The 19194-nt window shown below is 37.4% G+C and overlaps 1 protein-coding gene across 2 annotated transcripts in view; it reads left to right on the top strand.

The window, feature by feature from the left end:
* LOC127434459 (guanine nucleotide exchange factor VAV3-like) overlaps positions 1 to 19194 on the top strand; it is a 103016-nt gene that overhangs the window by 19144 nt on the left and 64678 nt on the right. For both annotated transcript variants that reach the window (XM_051687239.1, XM_051687238.1), the window contains exon 2: positions 1583 to 1699. In XM_051687239.1, coding sequence (XP_051543199.1) covers positions 1583 to 1699 — 117 coding nt within the window. The remainder of the gene's footprint in view (positions 1 to 1582; positions 1700 to 19194) is intronic.

Raw genomic sequence — 19194 nt, 5'->3', positions numbered from 1 at the left:
AACCAAACCAGACAGTTATTGAAGTGCAGAGGACAGACTCAATGACTGCTGAGTAGAACTGTATCAGCAGCGCCTGTGGCAGGTTGAATTTCCTCAGCTGGCGAAGGAAGTACAACCTCTGCTGGGCCTTTTTCACAATGGAGTCAATGTGGGTCTCCCACTTCAGGTCCTGTGAGATGGTAGTGCCCAGGAACCTGAATGACTCCACTGCTGCCACAGTGCTGTTTAGAATGGTGAGGGGGGTCAGTGTTGGGAGTCCACAATCATCTCCACCGTTTTGAGTGTGTTCAGCTCAAGGTTGTTTTGACTGCACCAGACAGCCAGCTGTTTAACCTCCCTTCTGTATGCAGACTCATCGTCATCTCAGATGAGGCCGATGACAGTGGTGTCATCTGCAAACTTCAGGAGCTTGACAGAGGGGTCCTTGGCGATGCAGTCATTGGTGTAGAGGGAGAAGAATAGTGGGGAGAGCACACATCCCTGGGGGGCACCAGTGCTGATTGTACAGGTGCTGGAAGTGAGTTTCCCCTGTCTCACAAGCTGCTGCCTGTCCATCAGAAACCTGGTAATCCACTGACAGATAGACATGGGAACAGAGAGTTGGTGTAATTTATTCTGGAGTATAGCTGGGATGATGGTGTTGAAAGCCGAACTGAAGTCCACAAAAAAGATCCTTGCATATGTCCCTGGTCTGTCCAGATGTTGCAGGATATGATGCAATCCCATGTCGACTGCATCATCCACAGACCTGTTTGCTCGATAAGCAAATTGAATGGGATCTAGAAAGGGTCCAGTGATGTTCTTCAGGTGGGCCAACACCAGTCTCTCAAATGATTTCATGACCACAGACGTCAGGGCAACAGGTCTGTAGTCATTAAGTCCTGTGATTTTTGGTTTCTTTGGGATGGGGATGATAGTGGAACATTTGAAGCAGCATGGGACTTCACACTGCTCCAGTGATCTATTGAAGATCTGTGTGAAGATGGGGGCCAGCTGGTTAGCACAGGATCGAAGACACGCTGGTGAGATGCAATCTGGGCCTGAAGCTTTCTCGTCTTTTGTTTCCGAAAGACGCGGCTCACATCATCTTCACAGATCTTAAGTGCAGGTTGAGTAGCAGGAGGGGGGAGGAGGGGGGTTGCAGGAGGTGTTGGTGTTTGTGTGAAGTGAAGGCCAGAGTGGGTGTGAGGTGTGAGTAACATGTATTGAGTTAACATCTTGTGGTAAGATTTTTAATTTTATGGGCTGGCCTATTCACTTCCATTGTAGGTGCCTTGCTGTAACCATGTTTTTTGTGTGTGATTTTTATACTCTCTCTCTCTCTCTCTGTCTCTGTATATATATATATATATATATATATATATATATATATATATATATATATATATATATATATATATATATATATGTATATTTATAATAAATGAGGGATGAGTTGAAATTTTGTTTTAATCAACATGACTGGACATAACATAATCACAAATGCTTAATGGAACATTTCCTTTAATAAGAGTTATCTTGATAAATTTGAGTTAAAGATTATTAAAAGTTTCACATTGTATTCCTCCTTTTTTCTGTCTAGTTTCTTTGCTTGAAGAACATCAGGACATTTTTGCATGCCTGCTCAGAAATATTCGGCATGAAGAAGAGTGAACTATTTGAGGCTTTCGATTTATTCGATGTACGGGACTTTGGAAAGGTAAGATACACTGTACCATTCTTCCCTGTTGTTTGAAATATATTGTAAGACAATCATCTTGCAAATATCCCATAATCCACTGATATTTTTTCCTGTCCTAATTCCAAGCATTCTTCAAACTGAAATCATTTTGATTCTCTTTGCTTGTTTTATCATGTTAGCATAAGCCTCTGTCACTGTTAGATGTGGTAAAAGAAAGCAGGCATGTGTTTATGTATCCTCAAATTAAAAGAGCCAAACCCTTTGAGCTGGGTATATTCTTCTGACATTCATGCTGTGTCTCAGTTGGTTATGTTCTGAGATGATGTGCTCTTTTTGGGCAGTCTGCTGTAATAGAAATCTGTGTGTCTGCATCCTATCCTGTTGGCAATTTAATCCACTCTTCAGCATGTTTAATTAAAGATCAGTGAAGGGCAGCAGGGGATGTGGCCTCTCTCTGTGAGGATATGGCACGATTGTCCAGATATGTTATGTCTTGAGTTTTGCGTGCATGCTTGTTTATGGCTGCAAAGGAACATTTTATTGCTCAGATGTTGCTCTTCCAAGCTCACTTAAGACTTAATGGAGATCTGTGATGTTTCATTTATTTATTACCTTTGTCTCTGATGTTTAATTTCAGATATTGAATGATATGAAAGCAAATCTGAACTGATTGTATATGTGCATATGTGTGTTTAGAAAGTAAAATTGCATCTGTTGTTAATTGACAGTGCAAGTTTGCATTTAGTGAGCGTATTGACCTGTAAGCCCAAGCAGATGTTTTGCCCCAGGCCTGCCTGGTACCACACTGATCAATATTGTCAAGAGCCCTTGACGACATATATATTGTATATATAATTTCTTCAAATATTTTATATGTTAAATAAAGGAAATTCTGATCAAAATCTATGCATGTTGGCAATAGCAGAATTGAATTCATTTGTAAAGTGCACCATACAGTATCTCCCCTGCTGTGTACAGACTCAATGTAGAGAGCTAATGGAGTGCTAAAATTGACCAATCGAGTGAGTTGTCAATCATCTGAGGTGTTACTCCTCCTCATATATTCTGAAATGCTCTAAAAATAGATGTGGCATTACCGTTAAGCGAAAACCTATCTTGGAAAAAACAAAGCAATAAAAAAAAGTGTTCTTTTTTATCACATGGCTATACGCGCACTTAACCCTTGTCTTACATTAAGTGCTTTGTACAGTTCATCTACAGCGCTCATGTCATGTGATATTATCCACAGCTGTGCCCCGTACACGCATATCTGCTGATTCTCTTTTATCATAAACATCTCTGTGTATGTATTCAAAAAGCACTGAGGAGGGGAAGCATTCACACATGCATTTACACACGAGCATACACATGGTACTCTGTGGAACGAGCAAAGAAGACATGCACCAATTTTTTCCACTCGGCTGAGAAAACATCTGTCTCATTCATCTGACACTCGCTGAGGGCAGCTCTGCTTCATGTTCCGAAAGGAGTTTTAATGGGAAGTTTGGGATAATGTAACAAGGTGACTTAAAATTGGAAATCTTAACACTTAAAAATGTAAAAATTTGAACATTTGAAAAAGGCTTAAAAATGTAGATAGATTGATAGATCGTTTTGTGCTGGTGCGGGGGTTATCTGGGTTGATGATATGTTTTCTCATTGGCCGACTGATCGAAATTATTTCTTGCTGGTAATAAGGTTTTGAGCTGCAGGCCCATGGACTTGATCAATGTGCCTCTGTGTTTACTGCTACAATGACAGCTCAAATAAATCAGTCTATTCATAAACCCTCTTTCTTCCTTTCTCATCCACCCATCCTCTCTTCCGCTGCTAATCCATTTATCCATCGCTTATCTTCCAGTCAGAGACAAGAGGACTCAATCACACAGCTAAATGTCTAATTAAGTATTATTTGAATTATTTAAAATAGATGTGTAGTTAGTTTAGGGGCATTTAGCAGGTGCTTTCATCCAGTGCAACTTAGAGTGCACTAATCACAGGTGCATCATGGGCTTAAGTGCAGTTCCTTTGGCACAATGGTAATAGTAAACCTAGTCTCATAGAATGAACATTACTATAACTAAATTTTTTCAAACTGACTTTTATGTGCCGAATTCTACATTTCATCCAAGTTTCCTTGTGAAATTAACACTAGAGGCTCTACAACAACAACTGTGTGTTTTATTGACTTTCACACAAATCACGACTACAACAGCTGATTACGACTTCATAAATACATATTTTTTGCGCTTCTACTCACACTGCTATGTTATGGTATCAAAACTAGAGGTCTTCACGGGTCCAAAAATTTGTGCCCGAAGCCAATGAGACCCGGATATGTACTACCTGGACCCAAACCGGACCCGTCTATTATTTGAAAGCTTGGACCCATACCATGCAGAACCGAGGAATGCCGGACCCGGACCCGTCTATTATTTGAAAGCTGGGACTCGGACCCGGCAGGGAGACACAGACCCGATCGACACTGATTCAAACAGCTGATTGCTATTAACAAGTTAATTTACAACAAAACTTACCTAATGTAACGTTAGTAGCCTTCTCCCCTGTGCCTGGCCGTGATGCATATAATCCATCCTCCTTGCCAAGAAATTTGGTAAAATACATCCAGGTTTTCTACGATTCCTCTCTTGCTGATTGAAACAGCATAGCTAATCCACTCATAATTTCGGCTTCCAAAGTCCACTTGCTGTCATGGTGATGGATGACAAATGCAACTTGTTTAGAATCAGTTTTGCAGTGTTTTTGTATCTTGCATAAGATAACTTCAACTGTTTGCCCTTTTGAACTATAATAACAATTGCTTGTTCATTGTCACGGCTGCTAACGTTAGCATTGCTAATTTACTATCGTGTGCCTTAACTCTGCTCTGCCTCTGACGTCACTCAGCTCATTGTGGCTCCGCTCTGTTTTTCACCTTATTTCCTGGCCCGCACTTTCTCATCCCAATTTTACAGTGTTGCAAGTTGCAACACACGTACACAGCACCATCATCATCAGCGCAGTCTGATCATGGCCGGGTCTTCTCGGATCGACTCGGGTATTATACATAACGTTAAACAGACCTGGGACCCGCAGCAATAGAATGAGACCTGACCCGGACCCGGCTGACCATATAAAACGTGGATCCGAACCCGAACAGGTCCCAGGTCGGGTCTTGGGTCCTCGGATTAGGGTGGACCCGTGAAGACCTCTAATCGAAACACTTAATATACCACACCATTTGAAAAACTATACATTTTAACTCTTGTATTACAGACTCACCTACATTTACACACTCATTCCAATGTGATTAGATCCCGCGGTAGCTCACCTCATAGTGTTGGACTTTAGACTCTGAAGTACGTGGTTCGAGACCAATCAAACACGGAAGCTGACATGTGAGATGAGAGTGTCACAGAAACGACATGAGATGATGTGGTTGCTTCAGAAAATGTGCTTTTAATTTCTCATTTGGTTTTTGGACACTGTCATTTAGGTTTAGGTGTTGGTTAAGGGTAAGGATGTCTGTTTTGTGACTACCTCTCATTTGATTTTAGATCACTATTGGTTAGGTTTATGTTAAAGTTTTATGTTAATGAAGTACGTTTTAATCATTAAAACCTCCGTCTTATATTCACTTTAAAAATCTTGTCTGATTACGACACCAATTCACTCGCCTTTGGTGCCCCCTGCTGGACATTTCACTGGGAAACTGCAGCCAATCGTGTAATAAGACACCTAATTTTGTTTTGCAAAAATTTTGCCACTGTCTCGTAATGTTCATTAGACCAGGCTGATTATATTGATAGCTATAATTCTCCATCTCCTGGGTCAGTTATAGGCTACTTGGGATTAAATCCACAATGTTGTGTTAGTAGCCTAGATTCTGAATGTCAACAATCAAAATTGGTCCTATTTACTTTCTAAAACACATTTCTGGTCTTATTGTAAATGATTTTTCAGTGCACAGTATTCCAAAGAAAAAGAATGTTTGTCTTTGTAACCTTTCATGAAAATGTAATAATTTGCTCTGCCTCTGAAATCAGTTTCCTTTTCAGTTGAAGCCACCAAGCCTTTATTTTTCAAACCCTCCCCTCCAAACACATATAGACATAGATGCCATATAGAGATCACATTTCACAATCCAATCATTTTTTTCTTGTTTAACATCCAGAGCTACTCGAAAATGCATGACATATCAGAAGACGATTGTGAATGCTGTGCCAAGTCGACTTTAACTCTGCTACCACTAATTTTGTTTAAAAATTGAAAGTTATAAAATTGCCGTTTGTTTACAAAGAAAATAATTTTCAACCCGAGCCCAAAGCAAGCACATTTTACTTTTTATTTTTTACTTTTATGTATAAAAGACGGGGGAATTTACCCTTTTCATAGACTGTGACTCATTTACAACTTAATTTAGCAGGGTAAATCTTGCAATCTTGTTTTAGCCTATGCCCTCAAGTCACTGAGATGAAACCAAGAGGTCATAACTGAGGATATGCTTACTACTCCTGATGTGTCATATCCCATGATTTTATTGATTTCAGTTACGTCAGTCATATGATCTCATTATCAGCACTTCTGTTCTATTTTGAGATGCATACTGGTGACAAACCACTGGAAATATGTAGAAATATGAAAGCGTATTAGATATCTGCTTCTGCCATTTCAGTGCACAGTGTGACATGCTGACTTTGCAAGTTGGAACAAATGGGTACAGTCAGAGTTCTGTTAAAGTTCAGGGCACCTTGAGTTGTGGTCAAGTCACTTGTTTCTTAAGGAATGCTGTTGAAATGCCATCACATGGTTTTTGGAAAATAAGAACTTTACCAAAAGAGGAGGTCTGCTTTCTTGTCCTTCTGTCCTGTAAACATCAGTTGTCAGTGTTATTGAGGTGGATATGGGTCTCATGTAGCCCTTTAAATTATCAGTGCTGCAAGTTTGTACATGTGTCAAATGCCTATGGGCCCTGGACAGCACACACTCTCGCACACAAATTATCTTAAGGGTGAAGTGCCCTTCAAGACTCTTGTTCCTGTGCAGATGTGAGGTTTATCGAGTATCAAGTGACAAGATTTTTCAGTAATGGATGCTGAGTAGTTGTTGGAAGGGGGAGGTGGGGTGTGTTTGGGGGTGATATTGGGGACTTGACTACACATTGGAGCTCCTTACTAAAGCCTAGTGAGCTGCCTAGACTGCATCAATGCATTTTAAACCAAAAATGTAGTAGTGTGGACGTGGCTTAAATGAATAGTTCACCCAAAAACTCTAGTGGTTAAATCCATTTTAAAACACAATAACCACTGACGTAGACTATAGGGTTTTTTCCCCTTAGAAATCCTATATTTACTGTGCATTTTCACACTGAAAAAATGAATGTTGCTTTCAGAGGCTTAATATGGAGTTAGTATGAAAATAAGGTGCATTTTAAACTGTTCTGAGATGAGTGCAGCTAGATAGCACACTGGAGTTTAAGTCATTCACTAAATAAGGAGCAAGGGAGCAAAGGAGCACCCTTTCCTTTCCTATCCAAGTGCATTCACTCCTAACATCCGACCAAAAGTTTAGTTTCAGGCTGCAGATGATGTTTGTACCACTCAACATGGTTGGCAACAATGGTAATCAGTACTTACATTCAGAATTTATAATGTACAATTTTTATTTTAACATGGTTGGCACTGATTGGATGATGCTGGCCATTACTTGTATCAGAATTAATTATGCTAAATTCTGATTGGTAAAATGCTTCAGCACTGGCCAGTACTTGTTTTTTTGACTGTGCAAAGAGAGGACATTGAGATTTTGTTGCCAAAGTAGAAAAAAAGAAAAAAACCCATTGTAACATAAAAGGTAAATCAAATCAAGTAATTTTTATGTCATAATTATTACTATTATTTAATTTGTATTTGTGCTTTTGGTGTTCCCGGTCAAAAATGACCGGCCTATAAAAATTGCTTATAAATCTCTCATTATGCTATATTATCACCAAATATTGGATTAGATCTTTTTGCCAACTTGTTTTCTTTCAATTAGCACAGGTTTTGTATTTCTTTTTGGAACTTATTGATCATTGGCCTCATTGACCTGAGCTTATGCACCTCCATTTTTGAGTGAAAAAAAGCATTATTTGTGGACAATTTTGGAAATATAAAAGAAAATATGAAAACATTATGTACTATTTATCACACTAGTGTGCTTTAATGTATAACCAGGAAGTTTGATTTGAAATGCTTTTATTTTGTACAAAATGGCACAAAGTCACACTTGTGGTGTTCCCAGTCAAAAGTGTGCAGGAGCATGTTCATCATGTTCATGTTCACATATGTGCATGTGTGCTTGCATACAAAAAGGCCTCGGACCTGTGCACGTGCACACACGCACACATGCACATGCACACACAAACACACATTTGCTCAAGTACACGCACAAACTCTTTTGAGTATTATATGCTTTCTTTTTCCACAGAGATTAACTTTATCCTACCCTGAACTGCATCCAAGATCCATTCATCCATCCAACATTACCACATACTAGGGCTGCTCGATTATGGCAAAAACCATAATCACAATTATTTTGGTCAAAATTGAGATAAAAAATAAAATAAACACTTGTCTTTTTGGACAAACAGTGGATTTCCTTGAACTTGAAATGTAAACTGCACTGGGTAGGGGAGGAGGCTATTGTCATATGATAATTATTTTATGTTACGTATGGTAGTCAAATAAAGGAAAGCCTCCATCACCACCATTAACAGCAGGGATGCTCACACTTTTATGGAATGATCTACTTTTTCATTATGTTATTGCAGCAAAATCTACCATGTACAATAAAGGCTATACATTATCATAATACCAACATTTTAGTAGTTGGTAGTGAAATTTGACAATTCTCAATACCAGCTTCAAAACCACAAAATATAATAACACTAACTAATTTGTTAATTATGGAACAATGGTTTCAAGTTCTTAAATAATTATTCAAGACTAGTAAACAGTCAGTAATAATATAACATTAAAAAACAGCAATGAATAGAAATAGATTAAATACAATAGAACAAAAAAATACAAATTAAGAAAATTCAGTGTTTTTTAACAGCAGTTTCAAGTATTCAAGTAAACATTCAGAATGAAATGCAACATAAAACTACTATTGGCCTTTACTGTATGATTATAATACATTAATAATTTTTAAAGCTACTAAAGCTACCCAGTCAAAAGCAGTGAGTAGCTCAGCAGTTAAGGCTCTGGGTTACTGATCAGAAGGTTGGGGGTTCAAGCCCCAGCACTGCCAAGATGCCACTGTTGGGCCTTTGAGCAAGGCCCTTGACCCTATCTGCTCCAGGGGCACTGTATCATGGCTGACCCTGCACTCTGACCCCAGCCTAGCTGGGATATGTGAAAAGAAGAATTTCACTGTATATGTGTGATAAATAAAGAAAATTATTATTATAATGGCACACTAGACGGCAGCAGGTCTATTAACTTACATTTATACTTACAAGTCTGACATTTTAATACAAATCTACTTTTTTCTCCACTTCTCACTCTCTGTGTTTACATGAATATCTCACCAAGACGAGCATTTTGGCGGAATTTTGAAATGTATTTGACCGTTCAGGTGCGCATTAGCATGAGCATTTTCGGAACTCACATGCATGTTCAGCACACACACATACACCGCCTGTCAATCAAACAGGGCACAGCTGTTACTAGATCACTAGCAAATTATAAAATTATGTGCTCTGGGTTACTTTCAACAGCAGAATAAGAATATGAACTTTATATTAAGTGACACAGTCCTAGACTATCACAAATATAGCCGGTTATTTTTTCATTATTGACGTTTTAATCAGTCTGCTTCTCTGGTCGCACAAGTAAAATTCTCTTTCACTTGCCCCTTCAAAAACCCACTTGTCCTGGACAAGCGTTAATGACGAGCCCTGATTAAATATTGTATTCAGAATTTTCCAATAACAAATATTTCTTCTGCAGTATAGCTCCTAAAATAAATGTACATTGTTTTAAAGGAGTTTTATATATTATTTTGGAAAACAAGTCAAAAAAGACTAATCAAAAACATATTTTGTTCCAGTGTATAATAGGCTAAGCCTACACTCTCTCACCTTTATGTTCACTTCGATCCATCTTTAACTCACAAAAAAACAAACTTTCTCTTATAAATAGAAATCTAATCTAGAGTAAACTGGTCAACGGAAACCTCATTTGATTGGTTACTAGAAGCAGGTAGACCCGCCTTCCCCCTTGTGCTTGCAAAACTATTTTTAGTGAGAAATTTGTGCCAAAATTGTGAGAGCAACAAAAGGGAAGACGGAACAGTGTATATCGGATTATTTCTGTAAAATATGTATGCCTCAAACACAAGTAATTTACACGTTTGCAGCAGTTTATTTTACACATACAGACTGATCCTATGCAGTCAATCAATTTTGCTGTTCATTACACCCTTTCTTTGCTTGCATATCGCTGATTGAAGGTTTGCAATGTTTTTGGCCATGTTTAGGCACAGAAACAGTGCAAAAAGTGGAAGCGTGAAAGAAGGGAAGTCAGAAGAATATACATAAAATTTACTTTGTGTTAATATGAAGTTACAGATTCACAACACATGAATTACGCTTATGCAAATCATTGGAGTATTGCCAATATTTTTTTCTTGTGCTTGCAACTTGATTTACACTTACACAAATCTACTCTGCGCATGCAAATCATTTAGGCACTATTTTACATTCATAAAAGACAGTTCTGATGTGTGTGTGTGTGTGTGTGTGTGTGTGTGTGTGTGTGTGTGTGTGCATGCATGTGTATGTGTGTAGTAATGTTGGATGGATGAATGGATGTTTTATGCAGTTCAGGGTAAGATAAAGTTCATCTCTGTGAAAAAGAAAGCATGTAATAGAGGTTGTGTGTGTACGTGAGCATTTGTGCGTTTGTGTGTGCATGTGTGTATTAGTGCGCATGTGTGTACGTGTGCGTGCACAGGTCCAAGGCCTTTATGTTTGTGTCACGTAACATCATTCTTATGTTTTCCCCAAGGACTCTTATTTTAAAAAGACTCTTAGTTTGAAGTTTTGAATCTTCCTCTTATGCCTGTCCTCGTGTTCTTTGCCCTAATTGTATCCCAGGTGTTCCTTGTCTCCATGTTATCCCATGTGTATATATACCCTCTTTTTCTTTGCTCCCATGTCAGTTCTTGTTTGTATGTTAGTTTGTTATTAGCTAGCATATTGCTGTAGTGTTTGCGTTTCCGCCTTCCTTGAATATCTACTTTCATAGTCGTATTCTCTTTTGTTTATTATTGAAGTTCTGCATTTGGATCCTCACTCTGTTGCCTCTTCCCTTCACAAACCCTGACAGTTTGCAAGCACACATGCACATATGTGAACATGCTCCTGAACACTCAATTTTTCTCTTATTTATAATCTCCCCATTCATTTTCAGTGGCCATTTGTTTTTGACGGGGAACACCACAAGTGTGACTTTGTGCTATTTTGTACAAAATAAAAGCATTTCAAAACAAACTTCCTGATAAAAAGATCTAATCCAGTATTTGGTGATAATATAGCATAATGAGAGTTTTATAAGCAATTTTTATTGGCTGGTCATTTTTGACCGGGAACACCACAAGTGTGACTTTGTGCCATTTTGTACAAAATAAAAGCATTTCAAAACAAACTTCCTGGTAAAAAGATCTAATCCAGTATTTGGTGATAATATAGCATAATGAGAGTTTTATAAGCAATTTTTATTGGCTGGTCATTTTTGACCAGAAACACCACAAGTGTCCCATTTTGTACGAAATAAAAGCATTTTAAAACAAACTTCCTCTTTATACATTAAAGCATTAAAGCTATTTTTAATTGGCTGGTCATTTTTGACCGGGAACATCAAACTAGGTAAAAAAAATTTTTTTTAAAGAAATAATAATAATAGTTATTCTGTACTAATGTCAGCATTTCTTTTTTTCAAGAATTTCAGCTTTCAATGAGACTGTTCAAAATTACTTTGAATTCAGTAATTGTAAGTGGAAGCATTTTCATTATAGAAGAGGTGTATTCAAATAATTGTGTTGTGTGAATTGCATTTTTAATGTATTATTGATTAATTTAATAGGTCCAGACAAAAAAATAAATACATTAAAATAGAGCCTCACGGGCATAAACCCAAACGCTAATCCAAGAATGTGTCTCAGTTGACCACTTGTAATTGGATCACTTGAGACATATATTAATACCAGATTTAAACAGGGCCAAAGTTTTGGAACAGAGCTTTGGTGTGTGACCTGCATTCTCTACGGTCTTCTGTGGCCATAAATGTATACTGCAAACACAAAGCCATTTAATCTCACAAAAGACCATAAATCACATTATGAGTGCTTGTTCCCAGGAATCATTATTTAGCTGAGTGTTAGAAGCAGAATAGGCCTTAAGGGTACAGCACTAAGATGTGTGTCAGAGCTCTTTGATAGGGAACTGTGGCGTCTGACATCTGTTATTAGTAAGAGTGTGGTGATGTGAATTTTTAAAGAGAATACACCACACACATACCGTACGGCGAAAAAAAAAAAAAAAGAGAGTGTGTGTCAAGTGCTCTGTCTTTCCTCAAGGGCCTTTAGAAAAGAAATAGATTCATAATCTCCACGCTTTCACTGCTACGTGCCTGAGAGTGACGAATGCTAGCAATTGAGGGTTTTCAAATTGTTAAAGTTCAAATACATTTTAAGAAATACATAAAAATTAATTTGAAAAATAAATACATACAATTAAGTAGTTCGCTTATATAGTCATGAAGTGTACAAAATTAATTAATAAAAGTACAAATATTTTATGTAGTCTCAATTTGAGATTAGAAACATCCATACATTTTAAAACTAACAATGCTACAAATGTTTTTTTTTGGCAAATAGCATGTCACTGCATGCCCTTTTTATCATGTCATTTCAGCTTCCTATATTGCCAAGAGTGTGTTTACATGTTATTAGTCATGCACATTAATTATGCACATTTCCAAAAATGTGTTTATACAGTACTGTATGTACTTCTGTGAGTATGTATTGTGTGTGTGGAAGAGTTAAATGTTAAAAGTCCACAAATTAGTGCTGTTGATAAGGCCTCTGGCAAAAGCTGTGACCCTCTGGCTGTGCTGTCTTCTATCTCTGTCTGTTTGTCTATCCATCCATCTGTGCTGCTGTCTGCTCAGGGCTCTAACCCTAGTCACAGTTACTTACCCTCAAGCAGAAATCTGTAAACTGCTGGAAAGCAGTCACACTTCCTCTTTCCTGACTGCGCAACCTCTTTACTACGTGGCGTTCCTTGAAGGTTGAGATGCGAGCTTACTCACGCTTCCTGTGGTAGACTCCTAAGGCCCCATGATAGAGGGGGATGGGGTGTGCGTTTATATAGACAAAGTGTATTTGTATAGACGTACACCACCAACCTTAATAAGCAGACATCCTCTTGAGACGAAGAGACTTTTAAGATGTCTGAAATCAGTATGAGGTTAAGGCCAAAGGTTGCTGTGAACTAGGGTTTCGAAATTTGGCTGGGGCTGTAACCACTGCATACATATAAGTGTTCTTATTAGAAGTGGACTGATATGGATTTTTTTATTGGTTAATTATATTTTTTTTATAAAAAAATAAAAAAATTTATATTGTTTGTTTGTTGACGTGAATAAATTTTGTTCCTCCCAATCCTGAATCTATGGTTACATCCTTGGGTAAGACTAGGTTAGAGTCATTGTCATAAACATGATCTATATAATTTTCTCTAGAGCACAGGTTCTCAACTGGTTTTACTTCAGGATAGGGATGTTAATGAATAATTAGAGGTGGGTAGAGTAGCCAAGAACTGTAATCAAGTAAAAGTACAATTACTTTAAAAAAATAATTACTCAAGTAGAAGTACTAACATAAATAATTACCTGAGTAAGAGTAATAAAGTATCCAATTAAAAGAGTACTCAAGTAGTGAGTGAGTAGTTACTTTCACAAATGACATAATGGACGTTAACTTCCCTATATTCCATTACATAATACATATTTAAAACGTATTACATAATTATTATTATTATTATTATTATTCATGGAAATTCTGTCATCATTCACCATTATGTTGCTCCAAACCAGTATGACTTTCTTTCTTCCATGCAACACAATAAGGAGATACTTGACAGAACATCTTTTGTGTTCCACAGAATACAGAAGGTCACATGGGTTTGGAACAACATGAGGGTTGGTAAATGATGTCAGAATATTAAATTATGGCTGAGCTATCACTTTAAAGGGATAGTTCACCCAAAACTGAAAATTCTGTCATCATGTACTCAACCTCATGCCATCCCAGATGTGTATGACTTTCTTTTTTCTTCTAAAAATTAAGATTTTTAGAAGAATATCTTGGCTCTGTAGGTCCATACAATGCAAGTGAATGGGTGCCAACAAGTTGATGCTCCAAAAAGCACATAAAGGCAGCATAAAAGTAATCCATAAGACTGCAGTGTTTGAATCCATATCTTCAGAAGTGATATGATAGGTGTGGGTGAGAAACAGATCAATATTTGTCATTTTTGTGCTAGACATTCTTCTCCCTGCCCAGCAGGGGGTGATATGCAGAGAAGAATGTGAATCACCAAAAACACAAGAAGAATGTGAAAGTGATCTGTTTCTTTATTTCTCACCCACACATTCTCATATCACATCGCTTCTGAAGATATTGATTTAACCACTGGAGTCTTATGGATTACTTTTATGCTGATTTTTTTTTTTTTAGCTTTAAAATGTTGGCACCCATTCACTTGCATTTTATGGACCAAAAGAGCTGAGAAATTCTACTAAAATCTTAATTTGTGTGCAGCAGATGACAAAAAGTCATACACATCTGTGATGGCATGAGGGTGAGTAAATGATGAGATAATTTTCATTTTTGGGTGAACTATCGCTTTAAGGGCTCTTGTCAGATCTGGTTGAATTTGTCAATAAGAAGAGAGATTTGGAAACCTTTCTAGTAATTATTATGGTGAAAATGTGAAAATGTCCCACAGGGACATTATATATAATGCTGAAATATAAACCAAAGCAAGATCACGTTTTATTAATGCCTACTTTCACTATTTCATAGATTTTAAAGTCCTGCATGGATTCTTATTTCAGTGTAGTTACAGTTTTCAGTGTCGAAAGAATTTAGATCATTAGTTCTGTACAGCAGTACTACTGCTCTCAAAACGCAGAGTACACAGTCTGCGTAGGGCACCAACCCCAGTCGTGAAACACTCGCTGTCTGAAACCGCCCTCTATCCACTATATAGTGCACTATTTCAGGTGTCCGCCATTTTGTAGGAGTGTCTGAATTCTGAGTGAGCCACTCGTTCCCTACTTTTGTTCACTTATTCTTACCCACAATGCACTATAATTCGACATACACTCGATGACAGTTAATTGCCCATAATCCACAGCGGGGAAGACTTGCGAGCTGGGAGTTTACTGCTTCCTTCACTCCTGCAATGTTTTATTTCATGCTGAATGTATTAAATTACTTTTAAAAAAATCATTACTTGATTAAAATAACATAACATATAGAGAGGCAAAACATACAGATATATTTTTAAATGTACTCATTTATATTTATACACAATTTTGCCATTAAGCTGAAGTATTCTTTATTTACTAAATAATTCACTGAGGAGACTGCACACAGTGGAAAAGATAATTCTGTGGATGATTTAAATATTCGTTTATGAATTTGGTTATTATAATTTGGTCAGATGAGGCGCCCAGAAATGCTACCCATCTTGTATTGGAGTTTAAAGAGCACCTATTATGGTTTTTAAACATGCCTAATTTTGTTTCAGAGGTCTCATACAACAGATTTACATGCATCCAAGGTCAAAAACACTTTAATTTGCTCATAATTTAAATTGCAGCATTACCTTTTTTTCCCAGTGTCAAAAACGACTCGTTCAATGATCCTTTCTAAAGGATTCATTCTAAATTCCTCCTTTCAGAAAGCCTACTCTGCTCTGATTGGTAAGATGTCCCAGTCTGTTGTGATTGGTCTACCGCTTACAGCGTGTGTTGGAAAGGAAACGGCCACTACCATATCCAAGTTTCAGCTCCGTCTGAAAAAATGTCTGTTTTACCTTACCAGTTTGAGCCCGAGTCCGATTGTGATACATCGGAAAATCAACCCGAACCACCATCGCAAGCACGACGAAAACAGGATGTATCTCAGTGGTAAGTTTATATGTAGTTTGACAATAACGTGAGTCAGCCGGTTAGCAGAGGCTAACAGCTAACAGGCTAACAGCGTGCACTGGCTGTACACATAATCAGACCAGAGGCGGGTTTTTTGTTACCAAATTACATAGGTTAGTACAGGAAGTAAGTCTGGAATTACTAAAGACTCATTTCAGGTGTTCAGAATTGGTTCTTTGCAGACTTTTTTACATTCACAAACAGCTATACAACACACTACATGAAAGGTAATATTTGAAAAACCATAATAGGTGCTCTTTAAAGATACTAAAGTATAACAAATAAATACAATAATGTACATTTGATAAAATGTGTTTACTCTTTATATTAACATATATATTAAAAATGACAAACAGAATGAAGATTTATTGTATTAATATGTTATTTAACAAGAATAATAAGTAAGGCCCAAGTATTTTAAAAGTTCATATGTGATGTTGTTTCTGCGACAGACCCAGAGCTCTGATGCTCGGTGTATATATCAGCATCCGATTTCACTCACTCATTTCGTTCACTCACTGCTGAGATATAGTGCACTCACTGCCATTCATTATATAGGAAATAGTGAATGAGTGAACGAGTGAATGATTTCGGACACGGCCACTCTTTTCGCCATACAATCGCATCGTGCCTGCACATCTCTCACGTGTGCGCCCCTCGCACCTCGCTGTGCACACACAGAAATGCTGTCTGTTTACGCTCCAGTTGTCAATCACGCGAACTGCAGAGCAAAAGGCGTTACCACTTAACTTGGATGTTTACATGGATTTATACAGTTAATCAGCCCGAAGTAGCTGCTATAGTTTCCAGTAAATGCATAAATACTGCTCATGACGTGCGGGACGTGGGACATAGTGCACTGATATATTGCTGCACTGATTTATAAATGTACACTTAAAAACTGATGTCATAAGAGCCCAGTTACAGAATCACCCTGAAAATGACCATCACATTACATGCGTTAGCATTAGAGCCACAACTTACCTCGATGTGCTGCCTTAAGTTGAAGCTGAGATTTTAATCTTGAAATATCAGCTTGTCTTGTTGTTAAATGAAGGCATTGCATGACAAAACTATTCATTTTTCATTTTGCAGAGCGAAGAAAGTGTTTCACTTTGAAGAGCTTGTTGCTGCAGCAGTGATAGACTCAGCTTGAGTGACAGTCTGTGACAGCGCGCACAGCTGTGTGAACTTATGCTGTCATAAAAGTCCTATTCAATAAGCTCTCAATAAATTACACATTAACTAAAATTAAACCCAGTAATGTAACGACAGGAATGCCGCCCATTGTAACGAAGTAAATGTAAAAAAAATGTATTAGAAATTTACATGAGTGAGAGTAAAAAGTACCCACTTTTAAACCTACTCTAAAAGTAATTTTTTTTCCAAAAAGTTAATCAAGTAAATGTAACAGAGTTAATGTAGTGCGTTACTACCCACCTCTGTGAATAATCGATGATCGATTAAGCTTATTGATTGTCAATTAATCAATTTCAGCACAAATGTGTTCAATAATAATGACAGCAGATAGAAAAAAAGACTGTTTATACAGTCCTCCACATTTAGAGGGCGCACTGCACTGTCACGTCCTGTCAGTAATACCAAATAAAAAACACAGATGTGCATCCTTCACTTTGCTTGTTTTCCGGGTCTGTTTTATGTTTTCACGTATCATTCTATATTAAGGATTTTTGAAGTTTGCAAGTTTGCATTGGAATGGTTGGTCCTTCAAAAATAAATAAAGCTTTGATTAACATTTCCTGGCCTTTTGGAACTTTCGGACCCATTTAGAACGATTTAAAAAATGTGTCAAATTGACCCGCAAGACCAAGGAAAGTTTACAGAAAAACATGCATCTTGTATTTTTGGAGTTTCAAGCTGTCTCACCACTTTTTGATTTTCATTCAATAATATTAACGATTGTTTATTAAGAAAATGTAGTACATTTTGTAATGCTACTTCAGAAACCAGATTTAAAATGAAAAAAACAAGTGCTGACCCAGCAGTATCCAACTACATTTACAAGGTTGTTCGAACATTATTAAAATGCGCAGTAGGTAATGGATAACTCATAGAGCGTTGCACTTGTGATCAGGGGTGTAAAGTAACGAATTACAAATACTCACGTTACTGTAATTAAGTAGATTTTCCCAGGAATTGTACTTTTTAAATAGTTTAAAAATTGTATACTTTTACTTGAGTACATTTTAAGTGCTGTAACTGTACTTTTAATGTGCTATTTTCCCACCATCTGTGTTTGCTACTTCCCTGTCCTGATTTTATTTTTATCTAACAACATGATTGGCTAGGGAGAGTCTCGTGACTCCCGTCAAATCAAATCACACATAAAAAACGTGAATGGCAGCCTTAGATCGCCACCCACTGTTATGGATGTGCAGGATGCCTCAAACGCATTTCAACACCTGAACATCACGGCCGCACCTGAAAGGGCTTTTCGCATTGAAAAAGGCCAATTGCTTGACTGTCTTGTGAGTTTAGCTTGCTCAAGCCAGATATAAGCATTAAACTTGCCTCTAATTTTAAGAAACATATCGAGGTAAATTTCATATTTCTGCTTACAAGATTCTGTGTCTATAATGTAGCCTGTAATTTAGCTATCTATCGCTGAGATTATTGGGTTGATGTGAGAGATTAAGGCAATGTTATCAATAGAGCTGGGGAATAAAACAATCTTGATGTTTATCTGAAAAAAAAAAAAGAGAGATGTCTTCGATATCGATGATACATTTTGAGTAATTTTCTATACTTAGCCTATGTTCTACATCTAGAACAGGGGTGTTCATTACATCGATCGCGATAGCAAGACAACCACTGGTTGGTTGATCTAGATGAAATATAAAAGATTGACTTTTTATTTCCTGATGTCTGTAGCTGCGTGCTGTTTGATTGACAGGCGGCTAATGTTTGTGCACTTTACATGCGCTTGTGCTCCGAGAGCGCTAATGCGGTTACGTGCCTAAATGGTCAAATACACTTCATTATTCCTCCAATGCCCGTCTTGGTGAGGCATTAATGTAAACGCAGTCGGTTTGGTCTAAAGTGAACGTAAACAGTGGGAAAAAAAGGGTATTTGCATCAAAATGTCGGACTTGAAGTTTACATGTAAACAAATTGAGCACTGTCTAGTAGGCTATGTCATAAAAAGGCTATTAATCAAACAACAATAACAAGGAAACGAGAAAACCACTCACTACTTTTGGCTGAATAACTTGAGTAGCTTTAAAA

The sequence above is a fragment of the Myxocyprinus asiaticus genome, chromosome 44 (assembly GCF_019703515.2).
Source record: "Myxocyprinus asiaticus isolate MX2 ecotype Aquarium Trade chromosome 44, UBuf_Myxa_2, whole genome shotgun sequence".
NCBI lineage: Eukaryota > Metazoa > Chordata > Actinopteri > Cypriniformes > Catostomidae > Myxocyprinus > Myxocyprinus asiaticus.
This window is presented reverse-complemented; position numbering and strand designations above follow the sequence as displayed.